The 17,226-nt window shown below is 46.1% G+C and overlaps 1 protein-coding gene across 3 annotated transcripts in view; it reads left to right on the top strand.

Moving 5' to 3' along the window:
- Window positions 1-17,226, top strand: part of RABGEF1 (RAB guanine nucleotide exchange factor 1) — a 70,744-nt gene that overhangs the window by 50,166 nt on the left and 3,352 nt on the right. For all 3 annotated transcript variants that reach the window (XM_040972750.1, XM_040972748.1, XM_040972751.1), the window contains 3 exons: window positions 4,636-4,717; window positions 7,532-7,664; window positions 8,929-9,020. In XM_040972750.1, coding sequence (XP_040828684.1) covers window positions 4,636-4,717; window positions 7,532-7,664; window positions 8,929-9,020 — 307 coding nt within the window. The remainder of the gene's footprint in view (window positions 1-4,635; window positions 4,718-7,531; window positions 7,665-8,928; window positions 9,021-17,226) is intronic.

Below are 17,226 nucleotides of genomic sequence, written 5' to 3'. Positions count from 1 at the left end.
ATCGTGTTTTGGGTGGCTTTTTTGTTGGTTTGTATTTTTCATCTGCTGGTTCATTCCCAATGGCTGCATTGACCAGGACTGGGCTGGGTGTTTCATCCGGGTCGCCCACATGGGCTCAGTGGCCTGAGAACTTGAGCCACTTCAGCTGTTTTCCCAGGCCATTATCTGGGAACTGGATTAAAAAGTAGAGTTGCCAGAGTACCAGCCAGCACCTGTATGAGATTCCTGCATTGCAGATTGCAGCTTTACTCACTATACCAGCCCCAACCCATCAGTATTAATATTCAAAGCAAGGCATCCACTTGTCAGCAGTTTAAACTAGAAAGAAAAAAATTTCAAGAAAAATGTAATAAAATTGACTCTGTGCTTTTCTCCGACATGGAAAAAATGATCATAGATAATGATTAGAGAATCCTTAAAGAAAAATATTGGAACACTGAAAAACCTTTTTGGAGTATGTGCATCCTAAAAATTTGAACCAACACAACTGACACTAACCTGCTTCACTTCTCTCCTGTGCCAAGGACTGTGCAGAGTTGAAAGTGACCTTACTTGCAAGTTAAGAAATTGGTCTGCCGTGATATCACACATATCAGCAGAAGACATGAGTCAAAGACAAATGCAAGTTGATTGCAGCAGTAGCAATAACCTGAGTGCCAGAATCTGGACTAACCTCCCAAATGTCAGTTCCTTTAGGGTAATACAAAGTAAAGGAAATGTCCACACGTGCGGTGAATTTTATTAGAGAGGAACACGGAACTGATCAACCCTGAAACCTTTTTTTAATGGGCAGTGAGTCTATCTGACCTTTGCCCTAGATGGAAACACAGGACCTGTGAGCAGTCACTCCCCTCTCTCCCCACTGCACTGCTTCTGCTTCCGTACCTGTTGGTACACAAGTGTCTTAGAAGAGGTAAAACAAAACAAAGATAGTCATTCCCTCTTCTCACAGAAGCACAAAGATATGTGTAAGATTGTCTCCCAACATCTTTGTCTAAATGCAAACGGAAGAACAGTAATACATAGCTGCATCGGTTCCCTCTTGAGTTAAGCTAGACTGAGCACTGACCATGCGCCACGTGGGAGGGAGCAGTGGGGGACAGTGCCCTCAAGGAGCTAAAGTCTTAGTGATGGGAGTAAACAGGCAGATGTTTAACATGTTGATAAAGCTTAGAGAATTCAAAGTGGACTAAGAGGACAGCATATTTATGTTATAACATTTATTTATGTTATAAACACTACTGAAGTGCAAACTGTTCAGCAGAAACAGAAAAATGTTTTCCAAATTGTAACTACAGTGATCTTGTGAAGTTGAGGGAAGGGTTATGCAGCCGTTGTAACAACTGAAAGCGGGCTAGTTGAGTGCTGTCAGAGTTTTGAGTGCTAAAGTTTGGTGCAAATGATAGGTAACTATGCTTAAACTACTGAATTAGATTAATAAATGATTCATCTTTTGTGAAAAGTATATAAGCTGAAAGAATCATAAATCACAAAGATGTGGTATCTTCCATACTAAAAATGAAACTATGCTTGAAGATTTAAAAGTGAAGTTTATAAATTCAGTAATTTGGCTATTAAGTCCATTGTGTGATTGAAAGGATTTGAGGATGTCTACAAATCACTTAAGACTAACACATTCTCTTAAAAGATTTATTTATTTTTACTTGAAAGGCAGAATTAGAGGGAAAGAGAGATAAGGAAAGATCTTCCATCTGCTGGCTAACTCCCCAAGTGGCCACAGTGGCTGCAATAGGGTGATCCAAAACCAGGAGCCAGCAGCTTCTTTTTAGTCTCCTATATGGGTTCAGGAGCCCAGGGGCCATTAGTAGGGGCAAGACCGGAAGTAGAACAGCTGGAACTCAGTTGGCACACATGGTCCAGCCCCATAGGCCAGCTGGAACTCAGTTGGCACACATGGTCCAGCCCCATAGGCAGAGGGTTAGCTTACTGTACCACAGTGCCAGCCCCTGTATTAACTTTTTAAAAATCTGTGCAAAGAAAAATAAAAGTTGAGTGAAGTAGGTTACTGAGAAATTCTAAGTTTAGTAGAGAATGTTGCAGGATCAGCCATCCACATCCTTGAGGGCCACAGTCTTAAATTCAGCCAATCACAGATTGAAAAGGTCTTGGGAAATTGCATTTGTATTGAATGTATAAAAATGTCTTTGCCTTTTCAAAAATGCAAGTGTACTACCTATATACCAGCAGTAACCTCTAGATGACTTAGAGTGCGTAGAAGGATCTGCGTTGGTATGTGCAGATTCATTGAACGGGACGGACTGGAGCGTCTGGCTTCGGCATCCACCAGTGGTCCTTCCCGTTCTGTGCCGTGGCGAGGGCTGACTAGGAGGTCCCAAAGTGCATTTTGACTTCCTAGAGGGTATCAAATGTGAACTGAGCATCAAGGGAGATTCTGGAGGGTTGGAGAGAAGTGAGAAGTGAGGGAAAAAAATCAAAGGTGTAAGAGAGTAGCTGGTAGGAAGAGAGTGGCCAGACCAGGGAAGTACTGACCGGCCAGACCAGGGAAGTACTGACCGGGGATAGACACTGCACAGCGGGGGAGGCATGGTTGAGTGACGGCTGCCACTGAACACGCTGTCATGCTTTCAGAATTAAACCAGTGAGTGCCTCAGACTGCTGAAAGTCATCCTTTGGTGTATGAGGTCATTGTCTTAGGCCTGTGCTTGTCCTCTGTAGTGACAGCTTTATGAGACGCCCTGAGAGAAATTTTTGATTCTTGAATCAGATTTACACCTGAAGTGTTTGTTGATTTGAACATTGGATTAGTAACTGTTTTCATCCTACTGATGATCCCTAGAAAGTTAAGTTAGAGAAGAATTCATAGACACTTGACTAGTTACATCTTCAAAGAAACCATTTTTGTTTTGTCATTCTTGACTCTAATTTTTTTCTCTCTCTGTTTTGTTTTTGTTTTTAAATATTTACTTCTCGGGCCCAATGTGGTAGCCTAACAGCTAAAGTCCTTGCCTTGAACGTGGCAGCAGCCCATATGGGCACTGGTTCTAATCCTGGCAGCTCCACTTCCCATCCAGCTTCCTGCTCGTGGCCTGGGAAAGCAGTCAAGGACGGCCCAAAGCCTTGGGACCCTGCACCCATGTGGGAGACCCAGAAGAGGCTCCTGGCTTCAGATCAGTGCAGCTCTGGCTGTTGCAGCTGCTTGGGGGGTGAATCAGTGGACAGAAGATCTTTCTCTCATCTCTCCTCCTCTCTGCATATCTGCCTTTCCAATAAAAATAAAATAAAATCATTAAACATATATAATTCTCTGTTTGAAAAGTACAGGGGTGAGTGAAGGAGAGCTCGGTTTGCTGGTGTTCTCTGCAGGTTGCTCCAAGGCCCAGGGCTGGGTCAGAAACTCCATTCAGGTCTCCCATGCAGGACAAAGCCCCAAGGACTTGAGCCATCACCTGCTCCCTCCCAGACATACGGTAGCATGATGCAGTCTGCAAGGGAGCTGAGCTCATCCCAGACATCTGTTAGAAGATGTAGGCTTTCCAAACTGCCTGTGGACTACAAGACCAAGTACTTCCCCTGTTTTATTTTCTTTATGGTTTAATTTTTTTTCCCATTTTATTGGAAAGGCAGAGAGACAGCGATCTAGCTGTTAGTGCGCTCCCCAGGGCTGGGCCAGCGGAAGCCAGGCTCCTGGCAAGCCTCCAGGTCTCCTAAGCATGTGACAGGGACTCAGATGCGGAGGCCAGGGCATACATTGGTAGGAAGCTGGGTCAGAAGCAAGAAGCACAGGATTCCAGCGAGGTGCTAGATTCAGGGCACATGCCTCGCTAGGGGTAGTTCATGCTGTGGCAAACACTGGCCGCTATTTTTTATTTGTTATTATTTTTGTTTATTGTGCTTATTCATGCTATTCTTATGTAGACCAAACATTCTTTCAGGGAGGGGTGGTAGGAATACTTAAATTATGCCTATACAATCAGTAAATAAAAATTTGGACATTCAGTGTTCAGTGCCATGGAAAAAAGAGATACACACGTGGCTACTGACAGCATGCGATTAGAGTTCCTGAGAGGTTCATGTGGCAGTAGATACTTAGGGCTATAAAGTTGTTAATGCTGCACTTAGCAGTGAAAAAAGAGAGGCAACTCAGCTGCTCGGTGGTTAATTCATGTAACAATATTTTTTAAAAATCAAAAATCACGACGACTAACTGGAAGTGTACATATATTTGAATTATCACAACATGCATTTTAGCTGTATCAGATTATATACAGCAACAAGAATGAAAAAGCCATATACAGTGCCTTTATAATACTTGAGGGACAGCTATAAAAAGAGGAGGAGGTGCTGGCAGGCCTGAAGTGTGAGGGAAAGCTGAGGTGGTGCAGAGGCTCATGCCTGATGGGATCCATTCGTGCGTTATAGATATGTTGAAGTGTCATGTGGTATTATCAGAATTACGTGATCCGAAAGTTTTGAAAACTTGTTAAGGGATAATTCTCTCTCTCTCTCTCTTGCCTCCAGAATTAGTGTAATTTCTTAGTATTTTTAGGGTTAACTCTAGTGTGAAAATGGCTTTTGCAAAACCTCTTAAAATGTAGAGCAGTACTCATGATCTTTCTTCTGTAACTAAGCAGCCTCTTTGTTCCTTTGTTTCAGGATTTAAGCATTGAGGAACAGTCAGAGTGCACTCAAGATTTTTACCAGAATGTGGCTGAAAGAATGCAGACTCGGGGAAAAGGTAATGGTGTTTTTCAGCCAGCCTTTGAGATAGCACCAGGAGTTGCACACAGCTCAACCTCTCAGTCTCAAGAGGTTTTCACTTCTGATGGCCTGGCCGGTTTGCTCGCTTCATCCTGTGAACTGTTCCTGTGTCTTTCTGATAGCTGGTCTTGTACTTGGCAGTGGCTTTGAAGGCTGCCGTGTATATGTTTCCAAGATAAAGCAGTCGGATGATTTTTTGAATATTGTTTTATTACTACATTAGGAGTAAGAATGGAATGTAGTGAAACCTTTTGTGAGGCTTTCCTAACTGAACCCACATTTTAGAAATGCCACCTTAGTGAGGCATTACTCATGATGATGTGTTCCTCAGAGGAATTAAAGAATCAGTGACATGATTTAGAATCAGTGACGTGATTTAGAGTGTTAGTACTTTAGAGATGCTTCTAGATTTTGACTTCCGTTTTTATTGGACTTATCTGTCCCGTGTGTGTTCCTCACAGAACTCTCTGTGATCTTAGTGGTCAGCCTTAGAAAATTAAAAGGATAAGTCTTGCCAGCGTTTATCACTTATGGGAACTTCAAGTGCTTTCCTGTGTAGACATAGGAGTGTCCATGTGTAAGGAATACTCCTGTTGGTTGCTACCCACACAGCTTAAGTTAGGAGTAGGGATCCTGTAATCGCACTCCCAAAAGCTAAGATAATTTTTAAAAGGGCTTTTGCTTTATTCTTATTCTTTTCTCTTTTTTTCTTTCTTTGAGATCAGAGTTAGATATCTTCTTTTTACTCTTCACTCACAAATGGCCACAACAGCCAGGACAGGGCCAGGCTGAAGCCAGCAGCTTTTTCTGTGTCTCCTATGTAGCAGGAACAGCAGAGGCCCAAATAACATAGGCCATCTGCTGCTACTTTTCCCAGCTCTTTAGCATTAAGCCGATGGGAAGTGCAGCAACTGGGACTCAAACTGGCACCCCTATCGGGTGCTGGCATCGTGGGCAGCAGGCAGCTTTACCTGGTACACTCAACACCAACCCATAAAAGGTCTTTTTAAATGAGACATCTTATATTTTTGTATGTATGTTTAATGTGTTTCTAGTACATCACTTTTACTATGTAGAGAATACTGTACAAATATGTTCTTTTTATTATTTTATTTTTGATGTTGTCTACATAGCTGACAAAGATATATGGCGATGAGGACCACTAATTGTGAGGGGGAGGGTCAAGGTATGGGTGGGATAAATGCTTCCCATTTTACTTTTGTTTTTTTTGTTGTTTATTGAGGGGAGAGTGGACTGTTCCCAACTGCCAAACTACATCCCCACCTGCAGGGATGGGGCTGTCCACCTGATGTCACCTTAGAAATTCTGCTGTAGAGAAGAATGTTCTGAGGGTATTGCTTGAGTGGTTTTGAAAGTTCCAGGATGCTGTTGGTTTCACTGCTCCATGGTTGAGAAAATTCTTTCAAGGTCCTTTGGCTGATGGCATCCACTCATCCAGACACTTGCTGCCAAAGCTTGGCAAGGACACCTGTTCTGCTACCATCTTACATGGCACTTGACATCTTCTGCAGGCCTAACTGAGCTAGCCATCAGGTCTCCTTCATTGCCCTTGGCGTGCCATCCACTGCATAGGCATCACTGTTTGAGGAGGCCCAGTCCTGATACATGCATGCCAAGGTCGGAACACAAATTTTATGATTTTCCCTGTTGCCAGAGTTTTGAGTCCAGTGGTCCAGTTGGGGAGCCTCCAAGAGACCTCACTTCAGGTGACTGCAGACCCAGCTCTTGCATGTGCCAACCCCAAGTCTGATTAAGTCTAGCACCTGAATCAGCTTCTGCACACTGGTGATTGCAGTTGCCTAATCAGTTCCATCCCCAGCTGCAGGTCCCATGCAAACTGACAGCTGCTGTGGCCCAGCCCAACCCAACATGCTACAGACCTGACACTTGCACACACCAGCAGGAACGGCAGCCTAGCTGGGGAGACTCCTAATAATCCCCATCAGACCCACCCAAACCCCAGTTCCTGTGTGTTTCGTATGTGCAGCAGACTAGTCTGATCCTGGTATAATGTACCCTCTAGTCTTGGCCTTTTTGTGTACTGCTGAATATTGTGTCCCAGCCCACTCCACACCCAGTTCTTGGGTGCACCTGCGGGTGCCGCAGCCTGGACCAGCTCAGCCTATTCCCCATTCCAGTTTCTATAAGTGTCAGTGAATTCCATGATCATGCCTAACTTGGCTCATTACCATCCCTAGCTTTCAGGCAAATCAGTGGGTATACAGTCCCACAGGGGTGAGCCCACAAATCCCCCACCAAATATACCCCAGATCCCTGGTTAGTGTCATGGCCCAGCCCAACATGGACCACCCACTGCATCAATAGTCTTCAGTGGGTACTGTGGTCCAGTCCTACCAGGAAGGCCCCCAGCCCTAGCTTTCATGTACTCTTGGTGAATGGTGGTCAATGCCAACTAGCCCAGCTCAGGTCTCCCTCTTGGATGGATGTCCTGGTGTGACCCAGGCATATTGTCTGGGTTTTGCCTTATAAATTCCCTGGTCTCAGCCCCATAATCTACCTGTAATTGCAGTGACCTGGACCATGGAAGTCCCCCAGAAGTTATTCCTCACCTGTAATGTACTCCCTCAGTGGTCCCTCTCCCACAGACCCCCCCACCATTCGCCTTCCCTGAGTAGTCCACAGTGTCAGTACCTAGAAGCACGCAGAACCCCAGACCTGGTCTGCCGGCTTGCTGACATCTCAAGAATATATTCCGAAGTTAAAATGCTTAAACTTCCCTTGAGTTTTTGTACCCATTTTGGTGTTTCAGTGCCCCCTGAGAAAGTTGAGAAAATGATGGACCAGATCGAAAAGTACATCATGACTCGTCTCTATAAATACGTGTTCTGTCCAGAAACCACTGATGATGAGAAGAAAGACCTCGCTATTCAAAAGAGGATCAGGTAGTTGTTTTGCTTTTGTTAAATTTACTACTTGCTATTGGAAGGCCACATTTTGGAGAAAATTAAATGCTTGTGTTTCAAATCTTAAGACAAAAATAAAAGCTAAAGCACCAGCCATTCTTGGCATGTAAGCTGCCAGGTGTTATCAGAAAAAAACAAAAGAGGGGTGATCTTGCTTCCAATCTCAAAAATTTCCAAGGCACAGGAAGACTTTTCATATTTGATTGTACTATCTTGTCAGGTGGGGAGCTGTGGATATCAAGGCTTGGGGATCATCTTCCCTCATGCCTGACATTAGTTAGCTGTTCTGCTCACTTCTGTCACTAGCACTGGCCAGATAACACCTCTCAGAGCACTCAGTCTTCTGGGACCAATAACGGGGACACTTTGGACTAAGCCACCACAGTGTAATGACAGGCCTAAGACGGAGAACGCCAAGGGAAGGGAAGTACAGATCAGGTCCCAGGCAAGGGGTTCGTTAGGTCAGTCTGTGTTTGGAGGTTTCACCACAGAAGTGAGAAATTGTTACTGGCCGGATGGAAGGGAAAGCCCACTATCAAGGAGCCAGATTTCACCAGCCCCGGAGTCAAGGTGTGAGCATTAACCCAGCAGCCTGGTGATGCCCGGAGCAGCCTCTAGCAGGAGGTGACAGTGTGACCAGGGATGGTGTGGTGCTTCAGGCTGCGTGGACATAAGCTTGCTGACCTCTTACATGGACTCCAGTGTGCTCCAGAGGTTGAAGGCGAGTTGTAAAGGGACATTTGTGAGCATGGACAGTTCCTGTAAGGAGTGCAGAGAAGTAGTAGTATTTTAGGATTCTAGGCACTCTGACCCATCAGTCAAGTTTTTTTTTTTTAATGATTTATTTTATTAGAAATGAAAGTTGACAAAAACGATGGCCGAGGCTGAACCGATCTGGAGCTAGGAAGTTCTTCCAGGCCTGCCGTGTGGTGTAGGGTCCCAAGCATTTGAGCCATCCTCTGCTGCTTTCTCAGGCCCGTAAACAGGGAGCCAGATCTGAAGTAGAGCGACCAGAACATGAACTGGTGCCCAAATGGGATACCAGCACTTGCAGACCAGCTGATCTGTCATGTCGGTACAGTCAAGCTTCTGACCAATGCCGGGCCATTGTACTTGGGCCTGGGAATCTCTTATTATTAGTCAGTGGTGCTCTATTATTTTCCCTTAGCTGTGGGAAATAGCAAGATAAGTGACTACGCAGCCCCTTGTGCAGCTCTGTTTTACTGTCCCTCTCTCTTTGTAGAGCTCTGCACTGGGTTACACCTCAAATGCTTTGTGTTCCTGTGAATGAAGAAATTCCAGAAGTGTCTGATATGGTGGTAAAAGCAATTACAGGTCAGTATTACTTATATCCCACGTTAGTCCGTACTAATTTTGATTTCGATAATGTATTTCCCTAATGCAGAATGCTGGAGATGTATGTGAATGTCGGAAGGAGGCTAGTTTTATAGATTTGATTAACTCAATGGCAGAAACTCCTTTTCTGCACCTTTTTCTGTAATCCGGGTTTGATTTCTAAGAATCTCTCACGTTTATATATGCAAACTAATTTTGAGTAGAATTTGTGAAGCAAGGTAATTCCAAGGTAAACTAACTTCTTTTTTGCTTGCTTGCTTTTTTTGTTTATTAAAGAGAGTAATCTTCCATCTGGTGGCTCACTCCCCAAATGCAAACAGTAGCTAGGACTGGGACAGGCCGAAGCCAGGAGCTCTAAACGCCCACAAGGGTGGCAGGGACTCAAGCGCTGGCTCAGGGAGCTGGCTCACAAGCAGAGCTGAGCCTCTATCCTAGGAACGAAATACGGGATGCCAGCGTGCCAAGCAGTGGGCTTGCCCACTGTTCTGCCCCTGGAGTTGTATATTAAACTGATGCCTCTGGTTGATACACAGAAACATGTTTGGAATTGGCATTTCTGAAGTGCCCCAAATCGATGTGGTGCTACCATTCTGGACAGCTCCAGGGTTGTAATTAAGGTTTCTATTTCTTAATTATGGAATAGCCTCACACAAGTGCAACACAAGTTTGCTTTTTGTTGTGTTACTAATAGCAACTAGTAAGAGACAGGGCATCATCTCTTTGCCAGCTTCTCCATAATTAGGTTGAGTGTAGGTGCAAAGTGAATTTTCGGGTATTCTCAGTGACAGTGTCATGAAAGATATAAGCAGGCAAGGGGACCAAGACCTAGTGGTTTGGGGGAAGTGTCCAGAAGATAATTTTAGTAAGACAGATGCAACAGCTCAATTATGAATATAGAGATGGGATATTAGTATAGAACATCACTGATCACCATATACTAGCCCACACCAAAGCTACGGATGGGGGCCTCTTTGGCAGTGTTGGGTACCATTGCCTGACTGAGTGTTGGAGTTGTGGAGTGGTCACATTTCGCAGGATCAAGACACTCTCCAGCACACAAGAGAACTTGGGCTGGGGGTAGGCTCTGTGGGGTTGTGTGGGCCCAACCCTTTGGAATACAAATCCCCCGGGTTAGTTCCCAAGCTGGGGTTGCAATGGTCTAAGCTAGGTGTGACCACGCCATCTGCCATCACTCATGGGTAAAGGAATCCACAACAGTCAGGGTAGGTCAAGGCAGCAGCACCCAAATGTGCATCTTTAAACAGGATGTGGGGTGGGCCGGGCTGCCACTGGAAGGGGACAGAAGGGGCAGGGCTGAACAAACCTTAACTCACAAGTAACAACAGAAATCAGGTTGGAGCACAGCTCATGCCAGGTAGGTCCTTGCACATACTGATCTGTGTGAGGCAGAGGCACTAAGCCACAGCATCCAAGGGGCCACGACAAGTGAGGGGCTCTGCCAAGCGGAGACAGAACAACCACCGGCCTACACCTGCTCTATGGCAGGGCAGAGGCCCGGTTGGGGAAATAACAGGACACCCTAGCTGGGTTGAGTTTCCCACCAAGGAGCGCATGGGCTGGAACTGAGGCTACATTCTGATCAGGATACGATTGTAATCTCACTTGGCACAATTGTGGACTGGGATGGGAAGCACCAAGCCAGGCCAAATTCCAACACCATCTGGTGCTCTGGAGGACCGGGGAGGGTTGTGTGACAGACTAGGTTAGGTCTCAGCCCTTACTGAACCATGTGTGAGCTTGGTAGGGGTATGGAAGAGCCATGGCTGGGTTGAAATATCCAACAAGAACCAGCTTGGGTCGGAGGCCAGGCAGGAAAAGCCACTGTTCCTCCTAGGATAGCAGGCGAACTGAGTAGTGCTGGCTCATGGACCCACTGGTATGCGCGAAAACTGGCATTGGGACAGGTTCTGGTGGAGGAGCCCGGGCAACTTCTCTGGCAGGACACAGTCCCATGCAGGTAAGCGCAAGAAGCACAATAGAGAACAACCCAAAACAGGCAATGAAAATTATCCCACTGGCATACACATGGCATGGGTTGGGGGCAGACCAGCCTGAATCTGTTCACATTACCTTCTGGTGAATCCGAGCACCAGAACAGAGTGTGGGTCGAGCCAGGTTCGGTTGCAACACATACCAGTACACAACAAGTAATGCCAAGGTGAGATGAGCCGTACCAGATGTGGCTGCAGCACACAACCAGCACATGTGACAATCAGGGAGGAGGCAAAGCCAACAGGGGAACGTGGGCACCCCTGCTGGATAACTACTTCCATTGGAAAGTGTGAATACGGATGGGGGCAGTTCAGACTAGGCAGGGCTATAGCACCTGTGGGCCTCACGGTGAGCTGACTGTTCTGACTGGTGCAAGTTAAAATTAGAGTGGGTTGAGGGGTGTTTGGGCTTAGCCACAGCATTAGCTGGCAGAGGCTGGTACTAGGAGCCAATTCTGACAAGTCAAATGCCAAAACTACCTGGAGACTGCATACTCTAGGAGTGGGTGTGGCCTAGTAGGGAAATAGTGGGCACCTCCCTCAGGGTTACTACCCTCACTGGACAGCACGAAACCCAGGCTAGGAGCAGGGGTGGCTTGATAGAAAGGCACCTGCCAGTGGGTGTATGGGCTGGATAATAGGTTGGTTGGGTTGAACCAGGCTTCAATGTCCATTGACGTGTGCGAGAGCTACTTGGGATGTGGGACAGACTGGACAAGCCTGCAGTGCATACTGGCAAGCATGGGAACCAGGGAAGGGGGCAGAACTGGTGGGGGTTTTGGGGAGTCGCCTCAACTAGGCTGCAGCTCCAACTGGTTTGCATGAAGACCGAGTATGAAGTGGGTAGAATCGAGCTGGACTACAACACCCATTGGTTCACAAGGAAGACAGGGCTGGAAGCCGAACGGACCCAGTAATCGCAACGACCAGCATATGCATAAGCTGATTGGTGTGACGCACAGTGTTGGAGTCTGTACTAGCAAACTCACTCAAGAATCAGATCTGGGATCAACTCAGATGAAGTTTCTTTGGATATTTCTCGAACTGAACTGCTGATCTTGGAACCCCAACCATCAAGAGACTGTCAGCCAGTGGACTCTGAATAGGTTTCATTACGGTTGGGACGGAGAGATTGGCAGCAATCCAGAACTGATGAACTATCAAAACTGTATGAGCAGGACCCTTGGAGCGCGCCTCATGTTGGGGATGGGGGATGGGTGGGAGGTAGGGTGGGGCTTTCCCCTTTGTTACTCCCCTAACCCTAGATACAGGGCAAAATGATTATATTAGTGTGGAAACAATGATATTACCCACTTTCACCCTGTAGCCCGTGACCCTTTGTACCCTAATAAACTAAGATTATTAAAAAAAAAAAAAAAAAAGAAAGAAATTGTTGAACCTGGCGCAGTAGCCTAGTGGTTAAGCTGCTTGCCTTGAATTCACTGGGAGCACATATGGGGGGTGGCGCTGCTTCCCATCCAGCTCCGTATCTTCGCTGTTTGTGGCCTGGGAAAGCAGTCGAGGACGGCCCAAAGCCTTGGGACCCTGCACCCACGTGGGAGACCTGAAAGTTAAATAACTGTTAAGTCCCAGGCTTCTGGCTTCAGATCAGCACAGCTCCAGCCATTGTGGCCACTTGGGAAGTGAATCAATGGATGGAAGATCTTCCTCTCTGTCTCTCTTCCTTTCTGTATATCTGCCTTTCTGATAAAAATAAACAAATCTTAGCAAAAGAGATTGTTGGGCCCAGCGCCGTGGCCTGGCGGCTAAAGTCCTCGCCTTGAATGCGCCAGGATCCCATATGGGTGCCGGTTCTAATCCCGGCAGCTCCACTTCCCATCCAACTCCCTGCACCCACATGGGAGACCCGGAAGAAGTTCCTGGATCCTGGCTTTGGATCAGCGTAGCACTGGCCATTGTGGTCACTTGGGGAATGAATCATTGGATGGAAGATCTTCCTCTCTGTCTCTCCTCCTCTCTCTATATCTGACTTTGTAGTGAAAATAAACTAAATCTTACAAAAAAGAAAGTGTTAATGAAATTCTGTGGAGAAAGAAAGTGGGTCAGCTGATGTTAACAGTGTTTGAGACAGGTGATGGAATAAGCTCCTGTGGTGATAAGAACCAGGGGAAAACTAGCTGTGGAAAGGGTTTGCCTAAGGGATCCCCAGGGCTGTGAGGAGGCAGTTGTGTTACAGAAGCTGGGCTCTGATGCTGCTCTAGGGATCGGCTGGTCTCACTGCTTGCTTGGCAGAAGAGGGTCTTTGTGCCAAGCCTTCTGCTGCTCTTCTACTTTCTCCAGCTCTACTTCCCTTGATGTATCTGTGCATCTCAACTTCGATTATTAGGTAAATTATTTTTGGTAATTTCATGTGCCAGTTCTAGAGTTAAAGTCTCATCGGCCTAGCTAAATACCATCACCTTGTTGCCGTAAGTTCTTCTACTTAGCTGGGTCACAGGACCCAAGAAGTAACATCTTTGGGTCCAGGCCCCACCCCTACACCTGCCGTTATGCTTGGGAAACGTCAGAGGTGATTGAAGATGGAGGCCTTCCTGAAACCAGGAATATGGGCCTGGCACTCATTTTTCCCAAAGACTTACTAGAGATTTCCATTCATCAGAAGTTTGTTAGTAGAATTTAAGAAGTAAGATTTTCCTAAGGCATCTGAGATAGAGTTTCAAGAAGTCTTTGGCAGTTGAAGCTCAGCAATGTAGTTTAAAAGGCTCTCTTATTCTTCCTGTCCCATGTTAGTCCACTCGTCAGTCCGAGCATGGACATATTCTGAGCCTCTGGCGGCTGGAGATTGCCTGATCCTTGCTGCCATAAAATTGTCAGCTTAGGTACAGGGGTAATGAGGGCAGACACTGCTCTGTATCAGTGGTCTGACAGATGGAGCTAGCGCTTAAATCGCTCCAGGTCAGCTCGTGTGCTACTGTTGAACACTGTCAGTTTTGTTTATAAATGCACTCCTGAGACATCTAATGTGTCTCTTGACATCTGCCTCTGGAGACGGATCTGTGGGTGAAGAGTCATCCTGTTTTCTCTTGGTTCCAAGAAGGTCCCACTCTTGGCTTCAAAAACACTCATTTCCGTTGTGGGAAACATAAGAATGAAAAAATGTTGAGACATTCAGGTTGACAGCATGCTGAAGGAGGTGGTTTTAGGGACTAAAGCATGGAATGTATAGCATCTGCATAGCGGGCTCAAAGCCCGAAGCAGCAGATCCAGCGGGAGAAGGGAGGGTGACTGCCAGAACCCTGGAGAGCATTGTTGGGTCCACTGCGTCCCAAGTTGAGAAAACACTAGGGGACTTCAAAGAGTTATTGGTATAATAAGTTCATTATAATACAAGAAAATTAAAATTCTTGCATAAATTTTATAATACAAAATTCCATGAGGGTTTTTTTTTTAAGATTTATTTTATTTTTATTGGAAAGGCAGATTTACTGGTTCATTCCCCAAGCAACCACAAAGGCCATATTCTTTGGCTCTCCCACATGGGTGCAGGATCCCCAAGCTTTGGACCATCCTTGTCTGCTTTCCCAGGCCACAAGCAGGGAGCTGGATGGGAAGTGGAGCAGTCAAGACACAAACCAGCACTCATAGGGGATCCCAGCAGATGCAAGGCAAGGATTTGGCCACTAGGTTCTTGCACTGGGCCCAGTTCCATGAGCTTTTTTTAAAAAAACACCTTTGTGTACTTTTGAAATCTTCCTCCTGTAAACATGACCTTAAAATCTCTTGACATGCTAAAATATTGAAGTTTACCGTTTAGTCAAAATTGAGGGAGAAAAGTTCTACTAAATGACCCTTTCCAAGCAAACTACCAGATCTAGAGGCTACCAGGCCTGAATCTGAGAAACCGTATCTCCCAGCCCAGAAAGCCTCTGTGGCCATTTGTTGGTCACAGGGGCATCTCTAGGCTTTTGGGTTCTGCTGTGTAGGACTCAGTTCCCTGAGACATCAGCTGGTGACAAGTACTTGTGGCACCCAGCCGTGGTCAGAACAGGGCTAGGCTGTGCATGGCGGCAGAGCGAGAAGGGAGCAGAGAGGTGGGGGAGTGTCTGCTTTCAGTGAAGAGTGGGACCAGATGAGCGGTCCCTGACCAAGCTCTATGATGCGTGTCACGCTTTTCTTGGTCAGGGAGCTTATTGTTTACGCTAACAAGTACTAAGAGATGTGCTGAAGAGAATGCCTAAACCAGGAGCATCTTCAGGACCACTGCCCTGAGGCTTGGTTAGGTTGCTTTCCAGGACTTGTCAGGAATGCATTCTTGGATTGATGCACTCTTAGTTCCGTCGGCTTCTCTTCCCTCCAAGCAAGGGTTTGGATGCAAGGAGAATGTGAAGGTCTGTACTCAGTGGTAAAGTTTTCCCTCTTTGCTTTGGCTCTGGCCATGAAGGCCTCTGACCCAGAGCAGTGTTTCCCAGCGGGGCAGTTATTGCCCCATAGGGAACGTTTGGATGCACTTGAATGTCACGGAGTGCCGCTGGCATCCGGTAGGTAGACACCAGAAACACCAGCAAACTCCTCCAATGAATGGGTCAGACCTGTACAGCAAAGCCCAGTGTGGCAGTATTGCCACTGTGGACCAGGGAGTAGCCTATTTTGCTTTCAAAGCTCCATTAAAGATAAGCCTAGAATTTGGATCCTGCTAAGGCAGAGAACACACACTCAGAGTTATGTTGTGCTCCACAGAAGCCCTGCAGAGTCATTTGGGAACTCTGAAAATAAACAGTAAGCAGATTGGGAAGGAAATCCTTTTTCAAAGAACAGCTATCAGGGAGCTTCCTATTTCTGTTGTTTCTTTCCTTTTTTTTTTTTTTTTTTTTTAGTTTAGACTTTAGGGCAGTACAGTTGTGAAACTGCTGAAGTTAGTTCTGTAGGTAGAAAATTAAACAGACTGAGCTATAATTAGTGTAACCCAGAGTCAACAAGTCAGAGGAGCCATACAGTACAGTAATCTAGAAGTTGGATAATCCTCACAACCAACTTGCCAGCAGGGAGAATAGAGGTGGGAAATACACGGACTGTGCTGCCACGCACGCCTGGCTTCCGCCACAGGTGAAACCAGGAGGGTTTCCCAGGAACCAGCCACCCTCACAGAGAACTCGGAGCCTGAAGCACCATTTGGTCTTCGTCACCATCTGGGCTGTCTGTGACTTTTCTCGCTGCCATTGGCAAGAAGCTGCCTCATTCCTGGTGCCCCACGCTGAAACAGATGTGTGCGTTCAAAGGCGTGTTCCTCCTGCTGTGTTATTTGTACTTCACCATTGGCATGTGGACCTGCTTTATTCCATCCTAGCAGGCAGGTCCTGGGTGTCCTGATGGATTGTCACATGCTGTGAGGGTGTGCTGAACTTGGGGTTATATTCTAATGTCAAATACAAAGATAATTTGTGTAGTAGCCACATTTCTAAAAAGCAGTGTGCAAAATCAGACTCCCTAAAATGAGTTTAAAATGTATTAGAGCAGGGGTGAGAAGTATCTAACCCATGGACCATATAAAACCCTTTAAATCATTTGGTCTGGCCCTGCCAAGGCAACTGCAGGTGAGATTCAAGATTCAATAAATTTACAGCAGGCTGAATTTTTCACAATAAAGGTTCATTTGCCTGAAAGTTATGGGGGTGGAGGGCAGTGCAAGGGCAGTGGAAGAATAGAGATTTTCCATCCAGTGACTCATCTCTAGTGGCCTTTCGAGCAGCCAGGAGCCAGGAGCTTTTTCAGGTCTTCTACATGGATGGTAGGGGCCGAAGCACTGGGGCCATCTTCTTCTTTTCTGAGACTGTTACCAGGGAGATGACGCAAAAATGGAGAACCCAGAGAAGTTCCTGGCTCCCTGCTCCAGCTTGGCCCAGACCTGCCTGTTGCAGGTATTTGGTGTGTAAGCCAACAGAAGAAAGATTTCTCCTTGTGTTTCCCCGTCTCTTTCTGTGACTCTGCATTTCAAATAAATAAATCTTTAGAAAAAGGAAGAGACTTGATTTTGTCCCTTGTTGTCTCTCTGATCTTGGGCAAGTCACTTAAGCTCTATGTAAGATGAATAATGGTGATGTATGTTGTCTAAGGCATAGAGTATGCTGTGCAGTGCTTAACTTACGGTATGTGTTCTGTGAGTGTAAGCTTGGATTCACTGATTTAGGAATAGTAACTCATTTTTCACAAATTAG

Source organism: Ochotona curzoniae, unplaced genomic scaffold, assembly GCF_017591425.1.
Source record: "Ochotona curzoniae isolate NIBS_2020 unplaced genomic scaffold, NIBS_Ocur_1.0 contig_2321, whole genome shotgun sequence".
Classification (NCBI taxonomy): Eukaryota; Metazoa; Chordata; class Mammalia; order Lagomorpha; family Ochotonidae; genus Ochotona; species Ochotona curzoniae.
This window is presented reverse-complemented; position numbering and strand designations above follow the sequence as displayed.